The 25,473-nt window shown below is 41.4% G+C and overlaps 1 protein-coding gene across 5 annotated transcripts in view; it reads left to right on the forward strand.

The window, feature by feature from the left end:
• pnpla6 (patatin-like phospholipase domain containing 6) overlaps nt 1–25,473 on the forward strand; it is a 61,790-nt gene that overhangs the window by 14,869 nt on the left and 21,448 nt on the right. For all 5 annotated transcript variants that reach the window (XM_039772461.1, XM_039772466.1, XM_039772465.1 and 2 more), the window contains exons 6-29: nt 1,327–1,415; nt 2,245–2,385; nt 2,664–2,823; nt 4,457–4,537; nt 4,625–4,753; nt 5,334–5,414; nt 5,937–6,081; nt 7,147–7,230; nt 7,597–7,703; nt 8,381–8,560; nt 9,356–9,433; nt 11,667–11,872; nt 11,953–12,084; nt 13,636–13,759; nt 14,271–14,384; nt 14,847–14,922; nt 15,733–15,867; nt 17,081–17,144; nt 18,299–18,467; nt 19,158–19,340; nt 19,518–19,636; nt 20,897–21,053; nt 22,967–23,083; nt 23,757–23,826. In XM_039772461.1, the coding sequence (XP_039628395.1) occupies nt 1,327–1,415; nt 2,245–2,385; nt 2,664–2,823; nt 4,457–4,537; nt 4,625–4,753; nt 5,334–5,414; nt 5,937–6,081; nt 7,147–7,230; nt 7,597–7,703; nt 8,381–8,560; nt 9,356–9,433; nt 11,667–11,872; nt 11,953–12,084; nt 13,636–13,759; nt 14,271–14,384; nt 14,847–14,922; nt 15,733–15,867; nt 17,081–17,144; nt 18,299–18,467; nt 19,158–19,340; nt 19,518–19,636; nt 20,897–21,053; nt 22,967–23,083; nt 23,757–23,826 (2,941 nt within the window). The remainder of the gene's footprint in view (nt 1–1,326; nt 1,416–2,244; nt 2,386–2,663; nt 2,824–4,456; nt 4,538–4,624; nt 4,754–5,333; nt 5,415–5,936; nt 6,082–7,146; nt 7,231–7,596; nt 7,704–8,380; nt 8,561–9,355; nt 9,434–11,666; nt 11,873–11,952; nt 12,085–13,635; nt 13,760–14,270; nt 14,385–14,846; nt 14,923–15,732; nt 15,868–17,080; nt 17,145–18,298; nt 18,468–19,157; nt 19,341–19,517; nt 19,637–20,896; nt 21,054–22,966; nt 23,084–23,756; nt 23,827–25,473) is intronic.

Raw genomic sequence — 25,473 nt, forward strand, 5'->3', positions numbered from 1 at the left:
ACATCTGGAAAGTGCCTAGGGAAATCTAATTTAATGTAGACAAGTGCAAAGCGCTACACAGTGATTCGAATTACACTTTGAACAATACTGGCAAATGCTGAGCAGCAGTCTATGAACAGTAGGCTGGTGCAGCAGATTTTAGAGAGAGATGCAATAGTGAACATCCCAGGACCTGTCCTGCTGTGACAGGCTGAAGGAATTACACTTCCCTATGAGTGTCTGTGGATCCCTGACATGTCTCTGATCCTCCAGTGTCTTAATGCAGTATCAGCTTATCATTTCTGTTGAATGGTTTGTTTTTTCAGGAGACACACATTTAATGATGAAGGGTTTTTTTTTTTAGTCCAACTTTAAGTAGAACGATTTTCTATTACAAATGATATACTTAAATGCATGTGTATAAACACGCACCTAAATCTACGTGTACAGTAAATGTTTGAAACCAGAAAAAAGCACAGCACTTCTCATTAATTCAGTTCAGGGTCACAAGGAACTGTCTCACCACTGAATAAATGGATTAGAGAATGGAGGAAGGGATGGATGGATGGATGTCGTCAAAGCCATTTAAACCATAAATCACATTGACATCATAATTAATGATTATCTGTACTTCTTATGACACTTTGAATCTTGTGATTTGGGACACCAGTGGAAATTACGGAAGCTCTTTCATGACAGACTCCAGTATTTCACACACATTTTGTGGCACTGTGACTTAAACACCAGAGTCATGTGACTGAGGGAAAACCCTGACAGCTTTTGAAGTATCTGTGATGAGAATAGTAGGATACGTCCGCTGTCCCAGAAAGCTCAACAGACTGTCTGTTCTACGCAGTTTGTCTTTCTTATCCTGCTGTGAGTCTTTAGGCAAATTGCCAGGCAGGGACTCCACATGTGGTGTGAGCTTGACTGTGCGTGACTGGGGTGTCCTTAGTACATGTACAGTACATGGTCTCCATATGGCTATGAGGAGACCAATGACCACCCGACGTGTGTGCTACTGTTGTTAATCCCTGTTTTAAATTTGAGATGCTAAAGCTTTATTTTAATTCTAATGTACGTTTATGTAGATTCTGAATCCAGGAGTATGCGTATGAAGGCACCTGTGCAGGTCACAATGCACTATAAATAGACACAGAGATGAAAAGCTTGAAAACTGAGGAATAATCCTCAATTATTTTTTTCTCTGCTGTGCTCTGAATAATCACCAGTCCTCTGGTTTATTCATATGGCTGGTTTTGGTCTAAAATGAAGCTCAGTTATAACCAGGGTTAGTGTAAAAAGCTTGGTATCAAATGATGTCTGATGCAGTTGTGTGTATTTCAGGTTTCCCAGTCCACCTCATCTTTGGTTGGAACCACTGCCTCCAGGCCACGCTTGAAAAAGAAGCAAAAGATGTTCAACATTGCCAAAAAGTAAGTATTACCAAATGACAAGATGGTCTTGAAGGGCCTTTCTGATGCTGTTTAATACATTTGTGAGGTCCCATCCAGTATGCTAGGAGCATTTCTGATGACCATATTATGAGAAGGATGTCAGAACATTAGAACTACCAGATGTAATGGGATTTCTGTCCCTCCATTAGGGAAGAAACTACAATTAAATTACTTTTTTTTACTGTGAGCAGCTGCCTAATGGCACCAATGAAAGCTGATTATGTGTAAATTTCACAATAGCGTCATAACCATGAGATTGAAAGGAGCCCTTTGGGGACATTTCAAGGCCTACTCGATATTCATTTAGGTGTTCAGGAATAGGAATTGAGCTGAATGCCTTCTTCGCATGAAAACTTTTCTCTTGCGGTTTTTAATTTCTGCAAATCAAAAAAGAAGGCGGCAAAAAAAGTCTACAACATCAGAGCAAAAAGGAACTTGCAAGAAAAGAGATGCCACGTTAGATAATGCCTTATTTGTCCCCAGGACTTTACAGAAGCTCAGAAAATAAAGAAATACATAACTAAACAAATAAATAAATATTACATAAAAATAAACAAGTCATTCCTAATGGCATTCTCGTCAGGTGGCTTTACCTACTTTTACACTTTTGTCCATAGGCTTTTGTCACAATTTTATATTTCATGTGACTGTTCATTTAAAAATGTACTCAAGTGCTTAAGTGTGACACTTGTTAGTATGCAGGACTGGTATGTGGTGCCCTGTACTGGTGAAATCTCCCCGATTTTGATTTTGATTTCGGATCATTTGCTTGCAAGATCTATTTTTTTTTTTTTTTTGGTCTAACCAGGATCCTTCAGTTCAGGAAAGAAGTCCCCACCCTGCAACAAAAAGAACCCCCGCCTTCTGTCCTAGAGGCAGATCTGACTGAGTTTGATGTGGCCAACTCACACCTACCCTCTGAGGTCCTCTACATGCTCAAGAATGTCAGGTCAAGTTGTTTTTACTTACTTCCTTAATTTATTAATTTTGGTTTCTTTTCCGGTAAAACCTGGAACTTTCAACATAGAAACCAGTACTTCACACACATTTTGCCGGACTGTGTCATAAACCACAGAGTCATGTGACTGAAAAACTCCTAATGGCTCAAAGCGAGTAACTTCTTTAGCTGGAACATGAAACCAACAGAGAAGCTGAACCAGCTGCCCTGATATCTCCAAACATATTAGCTTCAGCCTGTCATGTTCGGTTTCCTTTTTCAACATACAGGGTGCTGGGACATTTTGAAAAGCCTCTGTTCCTGGAGCTCTGCAAGCACATGGTATTCCTGAAATTTCAGCAGGGCGAGTATGTGTTTCGTCCTGGTCAGCCCGACAGCAGCATCTATGTTGTGCAAGATGGCAAGCTGGAGCTCTGTTTAGCTGGACAGGTATGGCTCTGGGATTGGAGGGATGTTGAGGGATAACGTCTAGAGCAACATTAAGAAAACAGTTGAGCAACGTGTGATCAAAGTGCCTCTGAAGCTGTCCCAGAAAAGCCTAGAAAGACCAAACACAAAAAGTCAACAGTTGTTCTCACCACAATACGAGAACCCATACATCATAAGTAGTGACTCACATAATACACTGATTCTTACTTCTTTTTGATGAATGTTGTATTCCAATGGCGAGAATACTCTTTCAGTCAAATTCCCACCACTCTGTGGCCCTGCATGAAGGTTGATTCCCAAGTTCATAACAACGTCAACCTGTCACTTTCCTGTCTGGACTCATGTCTCCACTACAGTAATAAAAACTTTACTGATCATGAATGAAGTTGCAAATGGTGTGGGCCAGGGTGTTGTGCACACATGTTGTGCACTACCTGTTTCCACAGGAATAAACACTTAAATTGCAGTAACTATTGGTAGGAACTTGGAGGCTTCCACACTTGGCTAGTCTTACCTTCTGATAATGCATCAGGATAGCCACTAGAGGTCACCCATGAATAATCATGACATTCTCAAACCTGCTTAATCCAATTCAAAGATATTTGAGAGAAGAATCATTCCTGACTGGAGCCAACTGAATGCACATGCGCACCCAGGGCCATTTTGGATTTGATAATTAACCTAAGCAGTGTGTCTTTGGAGATGTGGGTGGAAAATATCGCACAAACACAGGGAAAATGTGCAGACTTCACTGTGGTGCAAAAAGTTGGTAAAAGATAATCTTTGCTGAAAGTTTTAATTATTCTACTGCTGCTGTTTTCCTGGTTATTTGAATAAGACAAACAACCTATATACATACCCCTAATGGCAGGGCCCTTTAGCACATACAGTACACTCCGCCACCTACTCCCTTGGCATCAATTTGGAACCGCCACTTAACCTAAGCAGCACATTACTGAGGAGGAACCATTGGATATGGAGTTGAATAAGTGCTCAGTGTACAAACAATAATCCACTGTTAGTTTACAGATCACATTTACAGGGGTCTTTATGACACAACTGCCGTCATGCTTGTGTAGTTGGAGCACCAGAAAGTGCATTCATTTTGGAGGGAAGTGAACCCTTCTGTATTATAAAGTGAGTTCATAAACTCTGTCACTATAATTCAGTTATTCGCACAGTGCAAGTCTTCGCAGACTTGATTAGTTTCACATAAGAGGCCAGTGGTGATGGTTCAACCTGTATCGTCTTTATTTGTAACACGGCACTTGAGCCACTAGAGATCACCCTCTTTGAAATTCACCTCATGGTGATAATAAACAAATAGCCATGACTGAAAAGAATACAAAAGTGTATCTGGAGATGGAGTTGAGTTGTTGTCCTTGTTTGTTTCTTCCTGTCTTCTATGCATTCTGGGAGTTGTAATATCTCTCCGCTATAAAACATATGTGTCTGAAGGTGAGAGCGTATCCCCAAGTATCAGATGCCTTTATTTTACCTAGTGAGATGATATTAAACTGTGTGACTTCCACTCCATTATGTCTCAGTGGGAAAGCAAAGAGGAGCACGCAAATGCAAGAGTTAATCTAATGGGATTGTTTTTGTTTGTATTGCTTTGTTGTCTGCTTTGAAGGATGGGAAGGATGCCGTGCTGAAAGAGGTGTTTCCAGGAGACAGTGTCCACAGTCTTCTCAGCATCCTCGATGTTATTACGGTGAGTCTTCTCTCTCTTGATTTATAAGCTTATCTTGTATGTAGTTGCATAATCCAGGCAGTAACAAGTTCCACCCATGTGTTGCAGGGTCACCAGAAGCCCTATAAGACGGTGTCTGCCCGTGCTGCTGATGTCTCCACTGTTCTTAGGCTCCCAGTAGAAGCCTTCCTGTCAATCTTTGAAAAGTACCCCGAGAGCCTGGTCCGCGTGGTGCAGGTACAGGGAATGGACCATGTGTCTGAGTCTTATGTGTGCAAGGGATGGACATGTCTTTGCTATGCTCTCAATGATGCAGAAGATAAAACCTACCTAAAAGTTCAAAGTGGGCAGAAAATGGCAAGCTGAATTAAGCAGTAGCAGCAGGGGACTAATGTAAACATGTATAGTACATAAGAGCAGGTTGAGATGGTCCAAGGGTTCTGACTTGTACCTTTCAATTTAAAATGCTACAGAAGTCTAGAAAGGGTGTCTGTCTCCTTCTTTAAAACAGTTCTGAGTTAATGTTGCTATCAGGCACTTTGTATCTTGCGACCTGGTAGGTGTCAGATAGGGTGAGTGGGGTGTGAGCTGGCAGTCACGTCACAGTTTAGTTTGTTCACTCACTCTACTTCGTCCAAACATGTATGTGTGCCTTGGGCTCTAATGGCATGGTAGAGTTTTTGTGGTGTTTAATCTAGAAGCCTTGAGAAACAACATCCTGAAGCCTCTTTAGTAATGGTGATGGGATGGCTCAGGGCTCTCACAAGCAGTGCTGTTCCACTATTGGACTATAAATACTTTTGTCCTGCTTTTTCAGATCATCATGGTCCGCTTGCAGAGGGTCACCGTTCTGGCCTTGCACAATTACCTTGGCCTGACAAATGAGTTGTTCAGTCATGTAAGTGTTTTGAATGGGCAAAGTGGGGATTTCAGCTTGGCATCCAGTGCTGGGTGGGCAAGTAAAAAAAAAAATAAAAAAAAGAGGTGGATGTATCATATAAGCAAACATACTGCTGTTATTATTTTGGTTATTAGTCACACTTTATTGATGGTTGTAGTAGTACTAGTAGTCATTGTCATGCGTGTAGTGAAATTCTTTCTTGTATGTCCAAACAAGAAGCAACACATCGCCACTCTCCGGCACCATGATAAGCAAGAACATATTAATATATACAATTAATTTTAATAATTAGGAAATGCATATCCGCTTACCGTATTTACTACTTGCTCTTGTTTCTGTGTTTCTAAAAATGATAATTCTTTGTGACTTAATTTAGCGTTTAAATGTTCTGCCGACATTGGCACAAGTTTACTTCTGGCCTAGACGAATGATACCAGTGTGTGCTTTTGAAAAGAAAAAAAAAATGCTGTGGGCTTTGTAGTTGGATGTGGAACTCCTAACCTTTTCTGCTCTTCTCAGGAGATGCAGCCTCTTCGTTTGCAGCCTCAGTCACTCCACCAGGCCCGGACCAGTCCCATCAGGCATAGCAAGCGTTTCAGCAGCATATGCACTACTGAGGAGAATGCTGGTAAACCAGGGGAGGTGACAGCCGCCAAAGAGCTGAGTAAGTGCTAGCAATGAAACCAACATGTTGTCCTATTTCATCCAAATCCAACCATTGCACATCCCTTCTTTTTTTACTTGTTTCATTCATTACTCTGCCTTTATCGGTTGTAAAATAAAATACAAGGTAAGCATGGAAAGGACTGAGGTCCAGAATGGGAAACCTCATTTAATATGGTGAAAAATATGATTGGGCAGTCACAAGAACAAGAGAAAGGAAGGCACTCTTCATTAATTCACGGTGGCTCCAGTAGTTGCTTCCAATGATTGGCTTCATTTAAATTGTCTTCTCAGGGAAATGTAGCTTGTATCTGTACAACCTTAAATGCTCTCCCCCTCATATTCCCTTCTCTCAGACCCTGTAAAGCACTCATCAGGCTCATGTGTCTGATGCTTTACTTGTCATTTGAAGGAAGATGAGGGGTGGGATCATTCATAAACTGAACTAAGTAGAAGCTTTCCTTCTCTAGACTCTCTGTTCCACCACATACAGGTACAGAATGTTTATATATTTGCACCATGTGGGCACTGCTGGTGTTTGCCACTCATTCAAGGTTATACGTGGAGTGAGTGGTAAGGGATTGAACCTTTGATCCAACTTCTTAGCCGTCTTGGGGCCCCAATATATGTAGAAGTGCCAAACAGGCCATACACTTGGGCCTCACAGAGTCAGTGCTGTATGTTTACAGGGTGTGTATAATTCAGCTGGTCCTTGATAAGTTTGAAAGCATTATATAAAATCACATCTTCTCAAGGTGCTCTACAGGTACAGCACAATTGTTTCCATATTGTGACAGGGTGTGTAGGCACTGGTGGGCAATGTAAGTGGTCAGACTTGAGTCTTGTGCTTCATAGGCATATTCCACTAAGAAGTATCTACTGCAGTGAAGTGTGGTGTGATGCAAGCAGGCAACAAACCACAGATGACTCCTTCAGGGTCACACAGCAAACCTAACCTGCATAATGCTTTAATTTCATTAAATCTTAGCCCATAAACAATTAAATGAGCTAGCTGGTAGATGATATAATGCAGTAAACTGTGATTTTGTGTTTTTTTAACCTGCAGGTGATACTGTCAAAATGGCATTGCAGGAAGGCACCACAGTACCAACCCTCAGCAGAGCTGTCTCTATGCCTGTCGATATCTCAGGTACTGTATTAATATACTGTATTAATAAGCCAGTGACTATTAGAGAAATTGTGCCAGGGTTTCCTGATTTAGATTGCTAGAGCCTGTGGTAACATTGTAATTTTCATATAATCTCTATGTCGTGATGTTGTTGAGAAGAATTGTGAAAAACATACAAGGGTGTGCAGACTTTCACAATGCCATATCCTATCATTTTTTGTCTGTTTCGCAAAAATTAGCCAGGAAGCCTGAAAACATGGCAGGGTTGTAGATGGGAACCTAAGCCACAGTCTTACATTGTTACTTCAGCCTTATCCTCTCCAAAATGGCGAAGGAGGATGAGGATTCATAACTTCCATCTGCTAATGTCTGTGTTTGCTCCTTTAGGGATGCAAAGAGGACGTCGATCTGATTTTGACATGGCCTATGAGCGAGGAAGAATCTTGGTCTTCCAGCAGGATGACGGCACATCTGGACCACCAGCCTTCACACGAGTAAGAGGAGGAGGAGTGACACATGCCACCATGGTACCACCTATAGGCTCCACCTTGGCTGTAGGACAACATTATTACTAGAACACAAAAGAGCTCTCTGTAAAATGAAATACCATTTCATAAAGTTTCTTTTAGCTGTTCCCTGTCTGTAGTCTTAATTCACTGGGGGTCCCTCAGATGTGCCTTTATACCTCCACTCGCTCTCAGTGTCTGTCCTTCTACTCCAGGGTTGAAAGTTCGGCAAGTTCACCTTGCCCTGAACGGAGTTTGTCATTTACACCCATGTTAATGGTGATGCTATATGAGGGATCAGCTTGAATTCTTATGGTGGTCTGCTGACATTGCTTACCAATATACCCCCTCATCTGGTCTGGTTATTCTTTCTCCTCTGCCTCTCATTCTCTGCTTTTTTTCCACCAATAAGGGCGCTTCATTTTCTGTAGTCAGATTTAGTTATCTTCTGGCAAAATATGAAAATCTGCAGCCACTGGTGGCCCAAGCCTACACTACATGTCTGCCATCACAGAGGACAGAAGTTTCCTTAAACCACTAGTCTCACACAAAGCTCTACTTTTGTTTCCCCTCTGCTCCTCTGAAAAATTCTTGTTTTCTTTTGCCAAGCTTTAGTCTGCAGAGCAACAAAGAGGTGACTTTTCTTAACAATCATTTCCTTTCAGTCCATTTCTCAGGAACCACGGGAAAGGAAGTCTGTGATGGTGGAAGAGCAACCGTCTGGGGTGTTCCTGTACCCTGATGAGGACTCGGCAGACAGTTTATTTGAACCACTGCTAGGGCGGCAAACATCAAGTCTCTTTGAAGAAGCCAAAAACGAAATTCTGCGACTAATGTGCATCGAGGTAAGTGAACATTATTACTCTGCTGGCCTTTGACTTGAATGTGTGCTAGATATGTCAACAGTTTACAAGAATGGAGTGTAAAGACAGGCAGAGCTCCACTGGTGCCTGGGACTAAGAAATGTGACAGACCAAATGCAGATTAGCAAGAGACTGATTAGCCAAGAGGAGGAATTTACAGGAGATATTAAATGAATACTGCCCCTCCGACTTGGACTTGATCACATCATCAACTGCAATGATTTAACTGTGTTTATCCAGGTTACAGGTTAGCCAGTTGCCCCTCAGATGTTTTTTTTTTTCCTTGGCACCTTCAACCACATCTTTGGTCTTCCTCTGGGTCTTATCCCTTCCACCTCCATCTTAACTCTCCTTTTCATCCTGCTTTTTGCTCCACATACCAAAACCACCTTAGTCTTTATCTCTTCAGCATATCGCCTATTGGCTCCATACCTAGTCTTTCTCATAGCTTGGCATTCCTCTTACTCTGTGACAGATCACACATCCAGATAGTTTTTCTCATCTGTGTTCTTTCCAACATTGCTTAATGTTATGCTTTCATCAGCCAAATCTCATTCCCATACTACACCACTTACAACTTTTAAAAACTGTTCTCTGCAGTACTTGAAAGGGGCCTTTAAATGTCAGAATGAATGATGGTTGGTATCTCTCACCCTTGCTATCAATACTATGCCCACACCACAGTCTGCACTAAACATGTCACCTAAGTAGCAAAAACTTCATACTTTAGCATTCTTCATTGAAAAAGCCAAGAGTAACAGGAATTTTGTGTTTCAGGATGCCTCTCTATTAAATGGTCGGGTTACACTGCATCATGCCAAGGCCGGGACTGTTCTTGCACGACAAGGAGATCAGGTGAGTGAAGGAGCTCACAGTCTTATCTTTGCTTTAGTTTAAAGGAAGGCACAGCAGGTGATTTTTGTAGCCTAAGAGTGCCTTGTCCCTGGTTTTCAACCTGGTCAGGATGCTTTCTGAGGAAAAAGTCCTCCAGTATGGCCACTATAAGCCCTTTCCTTGTCCTGTTGATTTAGTGTTCCTTCTGTCTCTGTTGGCTTCTATTTAGCCATCCAACACATCACACTTCCAAGGGAAAGTTGGCTCTAAACAGTATAAAAAAAATAATAAAATACATTTAGAATACTAGAGAAGTACCATGGGCATCTGAAAATACTTTAATGAATTGTGGATGGAACATGGACAGGCAATTTGAATTTTATAAAATTGCATCTAGAGATGGAGCTGTGGATGATTATCTTGAATGTGTGAGCATCTGAAAGTGTCCTCTCTGTTATATCTGACTGTGGACACTCAGAGGTTTTTTTTACCCCCAGGGATCCTGCTGACTGGAGTTTTTATTTTTCCTTTCCTCTGTTGTTGTCATCTGGCCGTAGTTCCACAATTAACTGATAAACAGCTATTGTTAAGCTCCATTTGTTTTCCCGTCTGCATAAACAAATTTGTCCCTTTCGGTGTATTCATTATATAATTATTAATTTGTAAAGTCTGTAATTCCATTTACCTGTGAACTTTTTTACAGTGCTCTGAGCCTGCACTCAGTGATGGGGTTTTATATAAAAATAAACTGAATTCATTCATTTCAAGGAGTTAGACTCCATCTCTACAATATATAAAATCCTTTTACAATCCCTTCCTTTCAAAGATCCAAGAGGACACTGGGAAAATGACCTCTCAATTAATATATTAGAAAAGGAGTGGAAAGTAGCAATGCAGAGAATTCACTCAAGCTCCATATGCTCAAAGCATACAATTATACAACTCAAAATTATATATCGAGCACATCTGTCTCGACTAAAACTCTCCAAAATGTTTCCAGGACATGATCCAACCTGCGAACGTTGCAACCAAGCCCCAGCCTCACTAGGTCACATGTTCTGGGCCTGCTCCAAATTAACATTATTCTGGACAAAAATTTTTAATTACCTCTCAGACAGTCTTGGACTCACAATCCCTCCTAACCCATTAACAGCTGTGTTTGGGGTTCTTCCAGAGGGTCTTAAAGTGGAGAAAGACAAACAAACTGTGATTGCATTCACTACACTGTTGGCACGCAGACTTATTCTGATAAACTGGAAGAACCCAAACTCTCCTCTTTTAAGTCAGTGGGAAACTGATGTGTTATATTATTTAAAATTGGAAAAAATCAAATACTCAGTTAGAGGATCTGTGCAGACTTTTTTCAAAACATGGCAGGATCTAATCAGTAATATTTTGAAATGATTTCATAAAGCACAGAGAATTTGTTGATTTAGGTATTTTTAAAAGCCTTAAATTTTACACCGTTTGGCTTGCTCTCTCTCTCAAGGGTGGGGATCGATCTGTGCTTAGCATAATTCTTTCTTTTTTTTTTTTTTGTAAAAACTTGATTGCTATGTATTGATTGTAATAAAATTAATAAATAAATAAATAAAAAAAAAAAAAATAAACTGAATTGAATTGCTTCTTTATGAATTAGAAAATCCAGTTTGTGTCTTTTTTCTGTACACTGTGGGCCCTGTCAGGTGAGAGGACTCTCTCGTGATGGCACAAACAGTCAAAGGTGAGGACTGAACTGGCATTCTTGAAAGTTGCCGTTTAACTCCTTAACCATGAGGGGGTTTCACTTCCCAAAAACGGAGTATTAAACTGTGAAAAGGTGGAATAAAAACTAAGAACAAGGTTTAGTACAGCGGAAGAAGAGATGCACATTGAACTGAGGATGTTTGAACATGCTGACAGTTGTGCTGCAGGAGGTCTGCTTATAACTCGTATGCATTTCTTATGGGGTGTGATGGGGTGTCCTACACACAGTGTGGCTGTTGCAGTCAAAGCCACCCAGTCAGTTGTCCTCTGAAAAGTCAGTGAAGGTCACATGGGGTTTCCAGTTTTGGAGACTCAAAATCAGGTGCCAATTCAGAAGAAAATTGTGGCCTAGCCCTGTACCTCATTTAAATTTCAAAGACTGTGGCATATCTGGGGTTACTATCAGAATGGGAGTTGTACCTTCTCACTATAACTTTGATGTGTACATCTGACCAAGTCTTCCAACCACCTGATACATTGAGCTGCTTCTCCTTGATGCCTCTTGCAGGATGTAAGCCTTCACTTTGTGCTGCTGGGCTGCCTTCATGTGTATCAGAGGATGATTGATAAACAGGAGGATGTGTGCTTGTTTGTCACCCAGCCTGGAGAGATGGTGGGGCAGCTGGCTGTACTGACTGGGGAACCCCTCATCTTCACCATCAAGGCCATCCGGGACTGCACTTTTCTCAAGATTTCTAAGTCGGACTTTTATGAGTGAGCATATTGTTCTCTGCAGCGAGGTCGGAAAGCTAAATTTGTAATTTATAGCCTTAACTGTTGTATATTCCTTGCAGGATAATGCGTGAGCAGCCCAGTGTTGTCCTAAGTGCAGCACACACAGTGGCCATCCGGATGTCCTCCTTTGTCCGGCAGATGGACTTTGCTATTGACTGGATGGCAGTGGAGGCCGGGCGAGCTCTTTACAGGTTAGCATCTGTTCTTTGTGTGATCTCTTGAGGAGGGTCCGCCTGTTTACTTAATGTTATTTCATCATCACCTAGTCTCAGTAACCTACAAATCTGCAAAGAATTTGATGTTTGTGTATATTTGGACTTGAATACACATACATATGAACATTTTCATCTCTATTGATTGACAGCCCGTCAACAAATAAAAGGCCACACAAGGACTCATTCGGAACCAAATTTAGATGGTATTCCAGTGAGTGTCATATATAATAATAGAGTGTTCCCAGTCTTAAGGTGGACACTACTGAGGAACTTGAAATAAGACACAAAGCTTATTTAAATGTAAGATGGATTACAGATAGATTGACATTTTGTTTCCTTAATTTAACTTCATTTGGACTAAAAAGAAATATGAAGTAAATCTTAGTCACAATACTTAATATTTTAAAACTAAAGCAAGATTACATGAATGTATTGTGAGTCAAGTATCAGATTCAAGTTTATTGTGATGCGTATCAAATTTGCCCATACCATTAATTTTTATGTAAATCTTTCCTAGTGAGCTTTATTTTAAAATTCTTCACACTGGAAAAAATCAGACTGGACATCACAGCAGGGAGGGCTCTTTGTTTTATTGACACACATGGAGAAATACAGGACTCTAGGAAGTGTTCTGAAACTTATTGCCAAGTACACTCTGATTTATACAGTGAAGTAAAACAATTCAACCTTTGAAGGCCGATTCTTGCAGAATCGTTATTTATCTTGCATAACTATGGTTACTGCCTCCAAAGTTCTTCCTTGTCTTTGGCAGAGCTAGTTCATTATGCCTGAGTGTTCGTGATAAACTGAGAAGCAATAAGGCTGGGAAAAAAAAAAAAGTATTACTGTCTCGAAGTGGAAAGCTACAGTCAGAACATTAATGGTCTCGGGCTAAATATCATATAGTGCAAAGAGCTTATGCAGGGTATCTCATAATGCTTTATAAAATTTCACAACACATCCATAAACTTATTTCCCAGTAAACTTAATTTTTAAAGCTCATATTTGATCTGATTATTACCCTCTGTACTGAATATTTTAATTGGATTCTCCATATTTTTGTAGCTATACACCATCCATGAACCCTCATCTGCAGTTGTGTTACACTTTAAAATGCTCCTTTGCTTACCTGTGGTTGAGCTCTTTTCACCTCTTGAGGAGTTGGGTGTTCCTTATGATTTCTTTGTGATTTCATGTCACCCTGCATATTCTTCATCATTCTCAACATCTGAACTGTGCTATTTAGTTAGTAAGGCTTCGCTTTACCTTTTTGATGTGATGTGCTATCTTGGTTGCCACCTCCTTTACTTACATTTGGTGCGTGAATTAATTTCTACAGTCATTTTTTTTTTTATTTCATTTGTATCGGTGCTTCCTTCTAAATAAAGTAAATGTTGATTGAGGCAGGTAAGGAACAAGGAGGAATGGGACAGTGTATGCATTACAGAGGTCAATCATGTTTGGCATCTTTTGCAGCCATGAGGTGTAGCGCCTCCTCTTCTCCCACGTTTCTCCTTTCTCATACAGGCAGGGTGACCGGTCTGACTGCACCTACATCGTCCTTAATGGTCGCCTGAGATCTGTGATCCTCAAGTCAAATGGCAAGAAGGAACTAGTTGGCGAGTATGGCAGAGGAGATCTCATCGGGGTGGTAAGTCTGAAGGGGTTTGACATTTGCCTTTGTGCTTTCTATCACAAAATGAAGAAATTGGATGCCTTTAATTTCTTTTCCATGAGATTGTTTTGCCTATGTTGGTTAACTTCATGCTTGTTTTTTGTTCTTTGCTCGAGAAAGTGCTTGGGTGAATGACAAACTAGACCAAATTAATGTTTAAGTTTTGAAAGTCGCGTTCATTGGTTATGTTTATACGATTGGCTTTGGACTGTCATGTTTGCCAGGTATGTTTGACTGTCCATGTTTAGCTAATCACGTTTCGCCAGATTTGTTTAGCCAAACAGTCAGGTTTTTCTTTACACCTTTCAAGTGCTTGGTCAGACGGATTATGGATCAACTGACAAGGTTATGTATCAGAATCCAAATCATTAAGGAGTTGCCTGTCAGTCTGTCCATATGTAACTTGATCAGTTTAAGGGCATCACTTCCAGGGATATCATTGCACCTTGGACCTTAAAAGGCGACAGTCTTTTTTTCATTTTGCTAGGTAGAAGCTCTGACCCGACAGCCACGTGCCACCACGGTCCATGCAGTGAGAGACACAGAACTTGTGAAGCTGCCCGAGGGAACACTGAACAACATCAAGAGAAGATATCCACAGGTGTGGTGGGTTGATAAAGTTGGGGTTCTCGAGGCTGGTGGTTCTGGAGCAAGTGTTGTTGGGGTAGAATTAAAAATTCACGGTCTTGTTTTCTTGGGGAGATGTATGAGCATCAAGAATATATTGCATGACTTTCTCAGATAACTGTTCATTTAGGACAAAGATGGATCGAATGGCTTCCTTTTTTAAAGCCATTCTTGTGTTCAGACTTTGGAGGACTCTTGGTTGCACTTTTTTCACCCTACCAGGTGTAAGACTCGTGATGGATGAAGATACTTCACAGCATTAGGTAGAAAGCAGAGTAGATAGAGGAGTTTCTGGATTTTCAGTAGCTGGTGTTGTCCAATGGGCTCCTGACCAGATCTGATGTAATCAGAATGAAACCCTACCCTCCCTTGTCTCAAAGCCTCGGTGGCTGTCCAGTATCTATGACTAACTGCCATACCTTCTTCCTCCCATTAGGTTGTAACAAGGCTGATCCATCTCCTTGGGCAGAAGATCCTGGGAAACCTGCAGCAAGTCAGAGGACCTTTTTCAGGTGTGAAGAACGGGGTTTGGGAGTAATGTCCAGAGTGTCTTTGTGATTTGTGCTTTGAGATTACTTGAGCAAAAAAGCATGTGGTTGAGAAGGAATATGGGGATCGCAAGTGAGAAAAAAAAGACAGTGTTTGCATGGGGGTAGACACCATGTCATTCAGCTGATGGGCAGAACATAATAAAAGTGGATAAGTTAATACAAACTCTGTTTTTGGAGACCATTATATGTAGACCTTTACACTGGTCACTTAACGTTTATCGTCTGTGTGTGTGTCATTTTAGATGGGAGACTACAGATGGTCTAATGACTCATAGTTCATTGGTCCAGTCAGTTGTTCTCATTTTAACAGTTAAACATCACGTCCTGTTGTGTTTACCAAGCTTTTCAAAATATATTATCTAAAAATGATCTAAAAGTGAAAAAATGGAATTAAACTATTTTACAATATTGCAGAATTAGCATTAATTTCATGTACAGCACATCATCTAAATAATCAGTCAACTTTTGGTCAGGTTTAAATGAGACCTTGTAGCACAAAGCACTTTCACCAGTAAAATACAATCCAAGAGACACCAAATGAAGCCATGAGATAAGGAGAAATTAGTGAATAAAGTCTTGTGCTAGATTTAATATGCAGTGTCCAGAATATGAAAAAGTAACTTGGAACCGAATAGAGTAAAACTGAAGTGCCGCACATCATGGCTGTTAAGAAATGTGGCACCTCTAGGGGAGGACCGTTGAACCTGTGCCACTGACTCATTTGGCTCTGTGGCTGACATCTTCTTCTCTTGTGCTGACTTTCTGTTGTAGGTTCTGGCATGGCCTCCAGCCATGATGTGACCAATCCTGCCAGCAATCTGTCTACAGTGGCAGTGCTGCCTGTCTGTGATGATGTGCCAATCAACGCTTTCAATCTGGAGTTGTACCATGCTCTGAGTGCCATTGGTAAGTGGAGCAGTTAAACAATTCATATTGTTTAGGGCAGGAGTCTCAAATTTGGCCAAATGGTACCAGCTGTATTTTTTATCTGTCTTTTTTCTGTCTTTTTGAATGGAGAAGTTAGTTTTAAACAAAGCTGTTGAGCTGAGCTGCACATGAAGTGCAGTCCTTGAGAGAATTCATTCCAGCTTCTCTCTTTATCGAGCTGCTGCTTCTGTCTTCATATTGAGCTTCCTACTTAAACAGGCCTCTCACTTCCAAAATTCTGCAGCACAAAACTGGTGGAAATATTTATCAGTTTTGTAATTTAGGATGTTAATTCTGTAAGAGTTGGGCAGGGTGCTCTAGGCAATGTCATGTGACATCCTCATTAGAAATGGAGGTTCCTTAATTATGATAGCACAGAGGGTAGAGCTGTGTTGTCCGTATGGAGTTTTCTCATTTCTAAATGCAAACACAGATGTGTTTTCTACCAAATGTCAAAGACTTGTGTGTTGAGTTAAATGGTAATTCTGCACTGGCTCTGCATGAGTGAGTCTGGCTCGGTGCAAGTTGTACTCTGATAAATTGGCCCCTTCACTGCTGCAGGGATAGGCCCGTCTCCCTGTGACTCTGTCCTGGATAAGCAGGTTAGAAAAGGGATGGATTGATAATCTAACAAGCTCGACCAGTTCATGAGGTGCCTCCACAGTTGCACTCATGTCAGAGATCCACTTTGGTATAGGAAACAACAGTGTGTTAACTGGAGTGTCGGAGTGGGCACCTTAGTAAGAACCTAATTGTGCTAAAATGGAGACACCACAGGGTGTTGTAAATTCAGATTTAAAAAAAATCAGATTGTAAAGGGATTTTGGAAAGCAGAATTTGCTTCTGCAGTCACTACAGGATTTCACTTAGCATTGATTAGGCTTGCATTTAGATGAAAGTTCAGGAGACATTTTAGTCGAATATCCAAAGTGGGCAGACCAGAAGAAGAGAATCGCCTGAAATGTTTAAGGATCTTCAAAGCAGTGGTTTGGAAAGCTCTTAACTAGTTTGGCTCACAATGCCAATTTGTTTTGTCATGTTATGATATCATTCTATTATTGGGTGTTCTTATTCAAAATTGCCAAAGCCTTTGTGGCACCCAGCATTGTGTCTGTTTTAATGATACGTCTGAGCTTTGTTGCTGACACTGTTTATAATGAGAGCTAAGATGCTTTTATGCTTTGATCCACAGGACCCACATTATTGCTCACAAGTGATATTATCCGAGAGCGTCTGGGATCCTCTGCCTTGGACAGGTGGGTAGGATTTGGGTGTGATTGCTGTGAAGAGTCTATTCAAAGAGCCTTTGGCAGTCAAACTTGCCCCTTGGCTTTCTTGGCAGCAGGAGGATTCAGTTTTGTCTGCCTCATGTTGATAATCCTTAAGTGACGATTTTAAAGGTGAGGTGGTACAGGTTGTTTGAGGAGCTGTGTGCAGCTTCAGGGAAGCATTGTTGGTAGAAGCTCGACTGAATAGGCAGACTGTGAGGTGTATAGTGCCAGGTGATTCCAAAAGAATCAAACGCATCCAAAAATGGATTTCTTGCTCACTATGTTTCATTTGTACTAGTGTGCACCAATATTTAATGGGATCCTGCAGTTTTTGTTCTTAATCTTGCATATGCTTAATATACTGCACTTTATCTCAGACAGCACTCTTTAATCCAGTTGTCTAATTCTTCCCAGATCCTTTGTAGCATATCACCACTGACACATGACAAAGTAATGCCAACGCAGCAAAATCAAGGGAAAAAAACATTTGACAACAAGTTCTTATGATACTTAAATTACAGAGTACTCATTTTTTGAAAGTGTTGAGTTCCTTATGAAATGCACTACAGAAGGTGAAACAGGTCCAGAGACGGAGTTCATGTGGGTTGTCGCCGTGTGGAGTGTGGTCATCTCGCTCATACCACACACAATACCTACTTCTAATCTTGTGTTTAGCTTCTCAAATAAAGGATCACGGTCAAATTGCCCTTTATAGTCACCTGTGAGGCAGGATTCATTTTGTACGGCCTTTCATAGTATACCCCATCATGAGACATTGTGCCAAGAAGTACAGAGAAATTAAGCAAATAAATGATGTAGATGCAGAAATTACAATGCATCATAAGGGCAGCAAGTATAACAGAATGAGAGACTGGATCTGAACTGAGTTAGCTTTAGAGGGCAGCACTGAGCAAAAACGTAGTATCTGGGAACCACCACATAGTTAAGATGTGAGATGGCACGATGACTTTAGGCGTTTTGTGTGGTCCGAGCCATATAAATGGACAGTCTGAGGCGTTAAAAGAGATCCATGAAGTTCTGTTCTAGCTGCTGTACTGGGTCACCGTTTTAGTGAAGCTCAGTTGGGACCCCGGGTAACACACAGCACTCTTTAAAAATTGTATCTCTTTTGCATGCAGCATTCATGAATACCGCCTTTCAGGGTGGCTGGCACAGCAAGAGGACATCAACCGCATTGTACTGTACCAGACAGACTACACCATGACCCCATGGACCCAGCGCTGCATTCGGCAAGCGGACTGCATTCTGATCGTGGGTCTTGGAGATCAAGAGCCCAACCTCGGGGAGGTATTTTGTGTCTTTTCATATAAACCGCCATTATTTAATGTTACATCCTTTTAATGCAAACACTATCCCTAGGCTCTTTACGCAATTGGAGCACAAGCCAATTAAGCAACCTGCTCAGGGTCACACATTGAGTGAGTGAGAGGAGGGTACTGAACCATGGACTTTGGAATGTAGAGTCAGGTACACCACACAACCCTCACTGGTCTAATGGGATGCAGCTGGCAACGATTCAGCAGCTCCTCGCCCAACCCTCATATTCTTGGGGTTGTTTTAGCATGAGGTGTGAGAATTAATAAAACTCTTCTAGACTGCTTTACAATTCACACGATGTAAGTGCTGAGCCAGGTGGTTTTGAGGTTAACAGGAGTCCTACTGTGAAACTGTCCTCTGTGCCACTTTCTAACGGCTTCATCGGACTTTTGTCTTTGCTTCATTATTGTTCTGGAGAGAAGGTGAAAGTGATTCAGCGTGACCAGTAGGTGTCACTGTTGCCCTTTATTCACACATGCCTTCTTCTGACATGATAAAGTAGGGTGAAATGACATCTTTTATTGGCTAACTAAATAGATCTGTTTAGTTAGCCAATAAAAGGTGTAATTTCACCCTACTTTCTCCTGTTTCAATCTATGGCTAACGCGGTACAACACCCTACTGCTATTCTTCTAACATGGTCTGATTTGTTTCTACCAGCTTGAACAGATGTTAGAGAACACCGCAGTCCGTGCTCTCAAGCAGTTAGTGCTGCTACATAAGGAGGATGGACCCGGCCCGGCCCACACTGTCGAATGGCTGAACATGCGCAGCTGGTGCTCAGGTCATCTGCACCTCAAGTGTCCACGTAGAGTCTTCTCTCGCCGCAGCCCCCCTAAACTGGTGAGTGTGGCATTGTGGGATGCTTAATATTTTCATTGAAAAGACTGTCCTCCAGAGGTGAGGTTTGAACAGCCAGGATTTGTTTAGCTCAGTTTCCTTCTTGTGGAATTAGAAAGATAAGTGATAAAGGGAGAGAGGCTTTTAATCTTGCTGAATTATTTTCTTCTCCCCCTGCAGAGAGAAATGTACGAGAAGGTGTTTGCAAAGACAGCTGACCGGCATAGCGACTTTTCCCGCCTTGCTCGAGTCCTCACAGGGAACAGCATTGCCCTTGTGTTGGGAGGTGGGGGAGCCAGGTATGTCCTGAAGGGTGTATTGGAGTGGCACTCCTGCCATAATTGCTTCTGTTCTGTATTGTTTTACTTAGCCAATAAATGTGGCACCTTCCTGGGACTTCAGCAGGTGGCTCAGAGTCTTGTTCCCAAAGGTGCTCTCCTTTCACTTTAATCATCCAATCGTTACTACCCAATGCTATGGACTCCTCTGTGTATTTGACAGGAGCTTGTAAAGGTGACCAGTAGCTGGATGTCTCGTCCGGTGATTTGTTATCCTAGAATGACGAGAGAGGGCAGAGGTGAGGACAAGTTGTGGTGGGCTCAGGGAGGGCTGAAGCAGCTCCACTAAACCTGTACTGTACAGCACATCCATGTACAGGTAACCAAAACTGGACATCAGGTGGTGTCAGGTGTCACACAGCTTTATATGGGATTCACTGCTTAAATGGACTGGGGGGATTTTAGGGGGCTCTTTACCTCCGAGCTCAGTATGTCAGTCCTGGTGAGGTGAAGCAACTTCTGCTAACAGAAGAGAATGTGATGCAAGTCCTTTACCAGCCGGAAATCACTGGCATTGCACCACACTTCCCTTTTTTGAAAGTGACAAGACATGTATGGTAGAAGTGGTGCATTTGTTCAGACAGTAAAATGTTACTTCATGTTGTTATTGAGTCTTGGTTCAAGTTGTGGTCTGGTCATTCTTTTTTCAGGTTTACTTATTTATGATGCATTGACATTGGCAGGTCTGTGTGGTTGGTTTGGAACATATTAAATGACTGCGTTAGGTTGTGAATAAGTGGCATTGCCAGCTACAGCCTAAATGGGTCACCAGTTAAAGGGCCAGCTCCCTGCAACTTTGACTCACACAGATTCAAGTTATGATGGATGGAAGAAAGCCCTTGATCTGTTATCTTGTTGTTTCATTAATCAACCAGTCAATTTATGAATTTATTTATTACTCAATTAATTTCACACAATATTGAGATTGTCCTCAAATTAACATAATTGCGGTGAAAGTGACTTGGAGTTGAACTGACTACAGGTGAGTAGTCATATAGATTATCTGTTAAGTGGTGTACACTCAGACTGATCAGTCGGGAAGTAATAAAATGAATCTGAATGTATAATAGTCTGTCTGCTCTGTATCTACTTACCTCTGAGGACTTGTCCTGCTCTCATTCTCCAGGTCCAAGCAGCCCATTTTAATCAATTAGTGTCTACAACATTTTGTGCATTGCATTTTGTTCCTTTTTACTTATTCTCTGTGCCCTTCTCTCTCAGAGGTTGCTCTCATGTTGGGGTGATTAAGGCCATGGAAGAAGTGGGAATCCCCATCGACATCATTGGAGGAACGTCAATTGGCTCATTCATTGGTGCACTGTATGCTGAGGAGCGTAGTGCCGTCCGCACAATGCAGAGAGCCCGCGAGTGGTCCAAAGTAAGTCGTTCATCCTTATTATCCATTCTAATATTAACAGCGTGTACTGGCCAGAACTTCTGATTTTAACAGATGAACTGTGATGTAGTGGCCACCATGTGGTGTTTTTGTTTGTCCAGTTTTCCTTTAACATCCCCAAAGATGTGCAGGCTAGGTCAATTGCTTACCCTAAGTTGATCTTTTATGGTGTGTGTGAGTGGACCCTGCAATGGACTATCATTTTTGCTTTGTACCCAATGCTGCTATGATAGCCTCTGACCCTGAATTGGATTAAGAGAGTTGGGAAAATGTGTAAATGTTGGGCTGTGTGACTTTCTAAAATTTGTAGTTCACTTTAATCCACTTTATTCTTCTCTTGTACTCTTCACTGATCGCAGGCTCAGAGTGCTTACCCAGATTTGCTGGTATTAGTAAACTCTCTAAGCCTCTTTACAGCTCTAGACAAGGGTGAAGAGAAGTGCAAGAACAGGCAGAGCAACATCAGATCGCCTCATAGCATCACTCGCTAGCAAGGTGGTCTAGTTTCAGTGAGCTAAACAGGCTCCCCTCCTCTCGTGTTTGAAAGTATTTGATTATGATCACCAAAGGGCACCTTGATGGATGCGACACTGATTCGGGTACAAATGCCATTACCTCAGAAGGGTTGCCATGCTTTCTTGCCTAATCATTTGACTTCCAAAAAGACCAAAAACATCCACTGAACCCTCAGGAAAATGCATCTAATATATAAGGCTCAAAATCCGTGTGTGTGTGTGCATGTATGTCCGGTATGCAAAACCACACTTTTGAAACAATCTCTGTCAAAATTTACACGCCTCCCTCATTTGTTCATGAGAAAACTGCAGGTAATTTCCTGAGCAAAATTTTGACCCTAGGGGTACTTTTGTTGTTTCCCCCCCCCCATTTTACTACAGCATGAAAGAGAGCGCCACCTGGTGACTCGGAGCAAGTGAAACACCAGAGCTCAGTGAAGCCAGACTAGCAGACATGAGCTTAACATTAATATTAATAACCGGCCTTGCATGGGTAAGTAAAGTCCCACACCATGCCACTCCCATGTTTGATTTGAACATAAACCCCTCAATTTATTTTAGAATGCTAAGGTTATGAATAAACCTCAAAGTTGAGCCAAAATAGCCTTCAGCTGTATAGCGCCCAGAATCTGGAATGACCTACCAAAATTAATCAGGTCAGCTGACTCCATGAATTCTTTTAAAAAAAACAACTCAAAACTCATCTCTTCAGGAAGGCTTTTAGCTCTACCTGACTTTACTACCCTTCTCTCAGTTTACCTCCATGTCAAGATGCTCATGTAACCTGTGTGTGTGTGTGTGTGTGTGTGTGTGTGTGTGCTGGACCATCAATTATGGTGTCTGTTAGGCTTTTTCTCTGAATTTACTGTCTTAATCTTATTTATTTATTTATCTGGTTTGTACAATGCTCTATACTGTATACCCTGCCGTTCTTTCTTAAATTCTGTGAAGTGCTTTGAGCACGGGAAAGGCACTATATAAATAAAATGTATTATTATTATTATTAAAGGAGAACTTTTCAAGCTGAGCTTTCACAGATATTTTACTTATCTGACACTTTTATCCAAGACAATTTACCATTGTGTAATTAATGAACAGGGATTACTAATGGATCTGAAAGGGCCAGTCTTGGACACAAGGAGGTGGCCATGCCTGATTGCTGTCATGTCTGCATTGTGTGCAGGATCATTACCCAAGTGGCCTGGCGGAGCTGTATGGCACATGACTGGGGATCAGAGGCCTTTAAAATTCTTCTGTGCAGCATCTTAAATGTTGTAAACTGAAAAAAAAATGTTATGCAGTACACTTCACAGAAATGTTGACATGCCGCTTTTCTGTCCTAATTCAAAAGTTTTTTTTTTTTTTTTTCTCCCCATACAGTCAATGAATTCTGTGTTCAAGACTGTGCTGGATCTCACCTATCCCATCACCTCCATGTTTTCTGGTTCTGCCTTTAATGCAAGCATCTCAAAGGTGTTTCAGGACAAGCAGATCGAGGTATGTCTCTCTTGAGGGTATCGAGCAGTTTGATTAGCTAGTGTCCAGCTCCTCTTTACTCGGCCCATCTGCTGGTTCTCACTGTGACCTTACATGTACAGAAAAGGCTATCACTGTATGAGACATCTTCATGTAAAGGATGTAACAGACACAGTGGGGCTACAAGGAGCACACTTGAACAATACTTAGAGCACCATCTGGTGCTGGCCTGTTGGCCATTCGTGCTTCAAGTGTGGCATCTTCATCACACATTTTCTTCAGTTGTTCATCCAGTGTCAGCATAGCATGAGGCTACTTTCAGCCTTGGCCTTGGCTTGTGCCACGGAGGCCTCCATTTTAGACACAATGTTCAAAATGTCACTGAAGGTCCACTATTTGGACTGCAGAGTTCAGGCTGACTGATGACAGTTTGCCAGTGGCCTGAAGGTTTGGCACTAACCTTACATGACAAGGCTTTAAAGCAGAGTTGGGAGAGATCTGGCAGGCAGTGTGAGTGAATACAGCTGACCTGCATGCATTTATCTCCAAAGCCTTGCCTGCTCACCAGAGGTGCCACAGAAATGACTTTGTGTCATATGTAACAGTGGTTGGCGCCATGAGCTTGACTGTATCCTGCCAATCTTTTTGCAAGTCCAATTTGATTTAACATGTGCCTTGCTTGTGCTGTCCCAAGGATCTGTGGCTGCCCTATTTCAATGTGACGACTGACATCACCGCATCAGCTATGCGTGTTCACAAGGATGGTGAGTCGGCCAGCGCGTTTTCTAGTGCATGTGGCTCATTCTTGCTTCTAGGCATGGCAGGCTGAATCTTTCTGAGTCTGCATGTGCTTCTCATGGATTGTGTTAGAAGTGGATGCCTTGATGCCCTGACTTTCACGCAGCCTTGTTTTACTTTGCTTCTTGACCACATTGGACTGTGTGCGCACACTAGAGCTCTGCGCCAGACCCAGTGCACATCCCACAAATGCAGCATTTCACACCTTGAGCAGGGCTGCTAAAAAACTGCAAAACTGCTCTAGCTGAGCGAGGCAAGTCACTTCCTTAACACCAGTGGTTGCCAACATTTTTTCAGCCATGTTCCACCTAGGCCTCTCTAAAATCATGATGTCCCCACTGTACCCTAACCCTAACCTATTGAAAAAGTGAACTCCTACTCACGTGGAGGAAGCCCATAATGTCATTAATTTGGTCTAAACAAGCTTCCAAAGAACATGGAAACAAAAGAGGGAAAGGATATCACTAAGAAATTGTTAAAACAAAAATAATATAATATGAATATGAAAATACAGCAAATACAGTTTTGAAAACATATAATAAGAGACGTGATATAAAATACCTTTAATGACAGCTTTTTCTGTAATATTTTGATCATTTTATATTTTTGTTATATTGCAAAATTTAATAATCATTGTTACAATTCATATTTTTTTTTAATGGTATAAATGATTTCTAAGTTGAAAAACCCAAGCTGGTTGTAAAATCATAAATTAACGGGTTCTTACAATCCCTTCTATGTTTATATAAATATATAAATGTCTATGTAAAAAATAAAAATTATTTGTTTATTTATTACTATCATTTATAACCGTGAATTTCTGTTTTTTCATTTTATAAATGAACATACCTAAATTCACAAATTGCCCACCAGGTTGGGAATCACCGCTTAACACCCTACAGCTATTCCTAACATGACTGTCCTTCACACACCGCACCAGCGACTTCTCACTTGTGCATGTCTGTCATTTTTCATGTTATTTAGCGTTAGCTTACTCAAGATGGTGAGAGCTAAAGGCCTCCCAAAATGTTGGCATCAGGGCAGGCTGTATGGACAGGTTGGCTTCAGTTTGCTCTGCAGCTTCCTCCAGTATGTGACAATCAGACCTGACTGGACCTTTCTAGAAGGCCTACATCTCTGTGACTCTTTCTTAAAGCGAAATCAGTGGACCACACCACCGAGACAGAAAATGGAAATAAAGTCAACGGCTAGGCCGGGATTCAGAATTGTAGTGTAATATAAAAGTGAAGGTAGATTCCACCTCCGTGAAACTTGGACACATCATAAAGTAACATCATAAGCAACTACGTACTGCATCACTTTTCATGTGATGCTTGCACAAAATTCAAAGAAATCCTTAACATTTCATTTTTAAGTATTTTATTCTCCGTTTTGACAGATGCTATTACGTTTATATTTATTTACTTAGCAGACACTTTTATTCGAAGAGACTTTCAAAAGAGGTCAGCATAAAGAAAGCATCAGTCTGGGGGACTGTTTGGGAGCAGGTGTTTCAGGACAAGGGTACAGAGCTGATCACCACAAGTGAAGACGTTGGAATGAAATACAAGTGAGTTACAAAACTAACAACTGATCTCAGTTCAACATCAGAA

This window comes from Polypterus senegalus, chromosome 12 (assembly GCF_016835505.1).
Source record: "Polypterus senegalus isolate Bchr_013 chromosome 12, ASM1683550v1, whole genome shotgun sequence".
NCBI classification, from domain to species: domain Eukaryota; kingdom Metazoa; phylum Chordata; class Cladistia; order Polypteriformes; family Polypteridae; genus Polypterus; species Polypterus senegalus.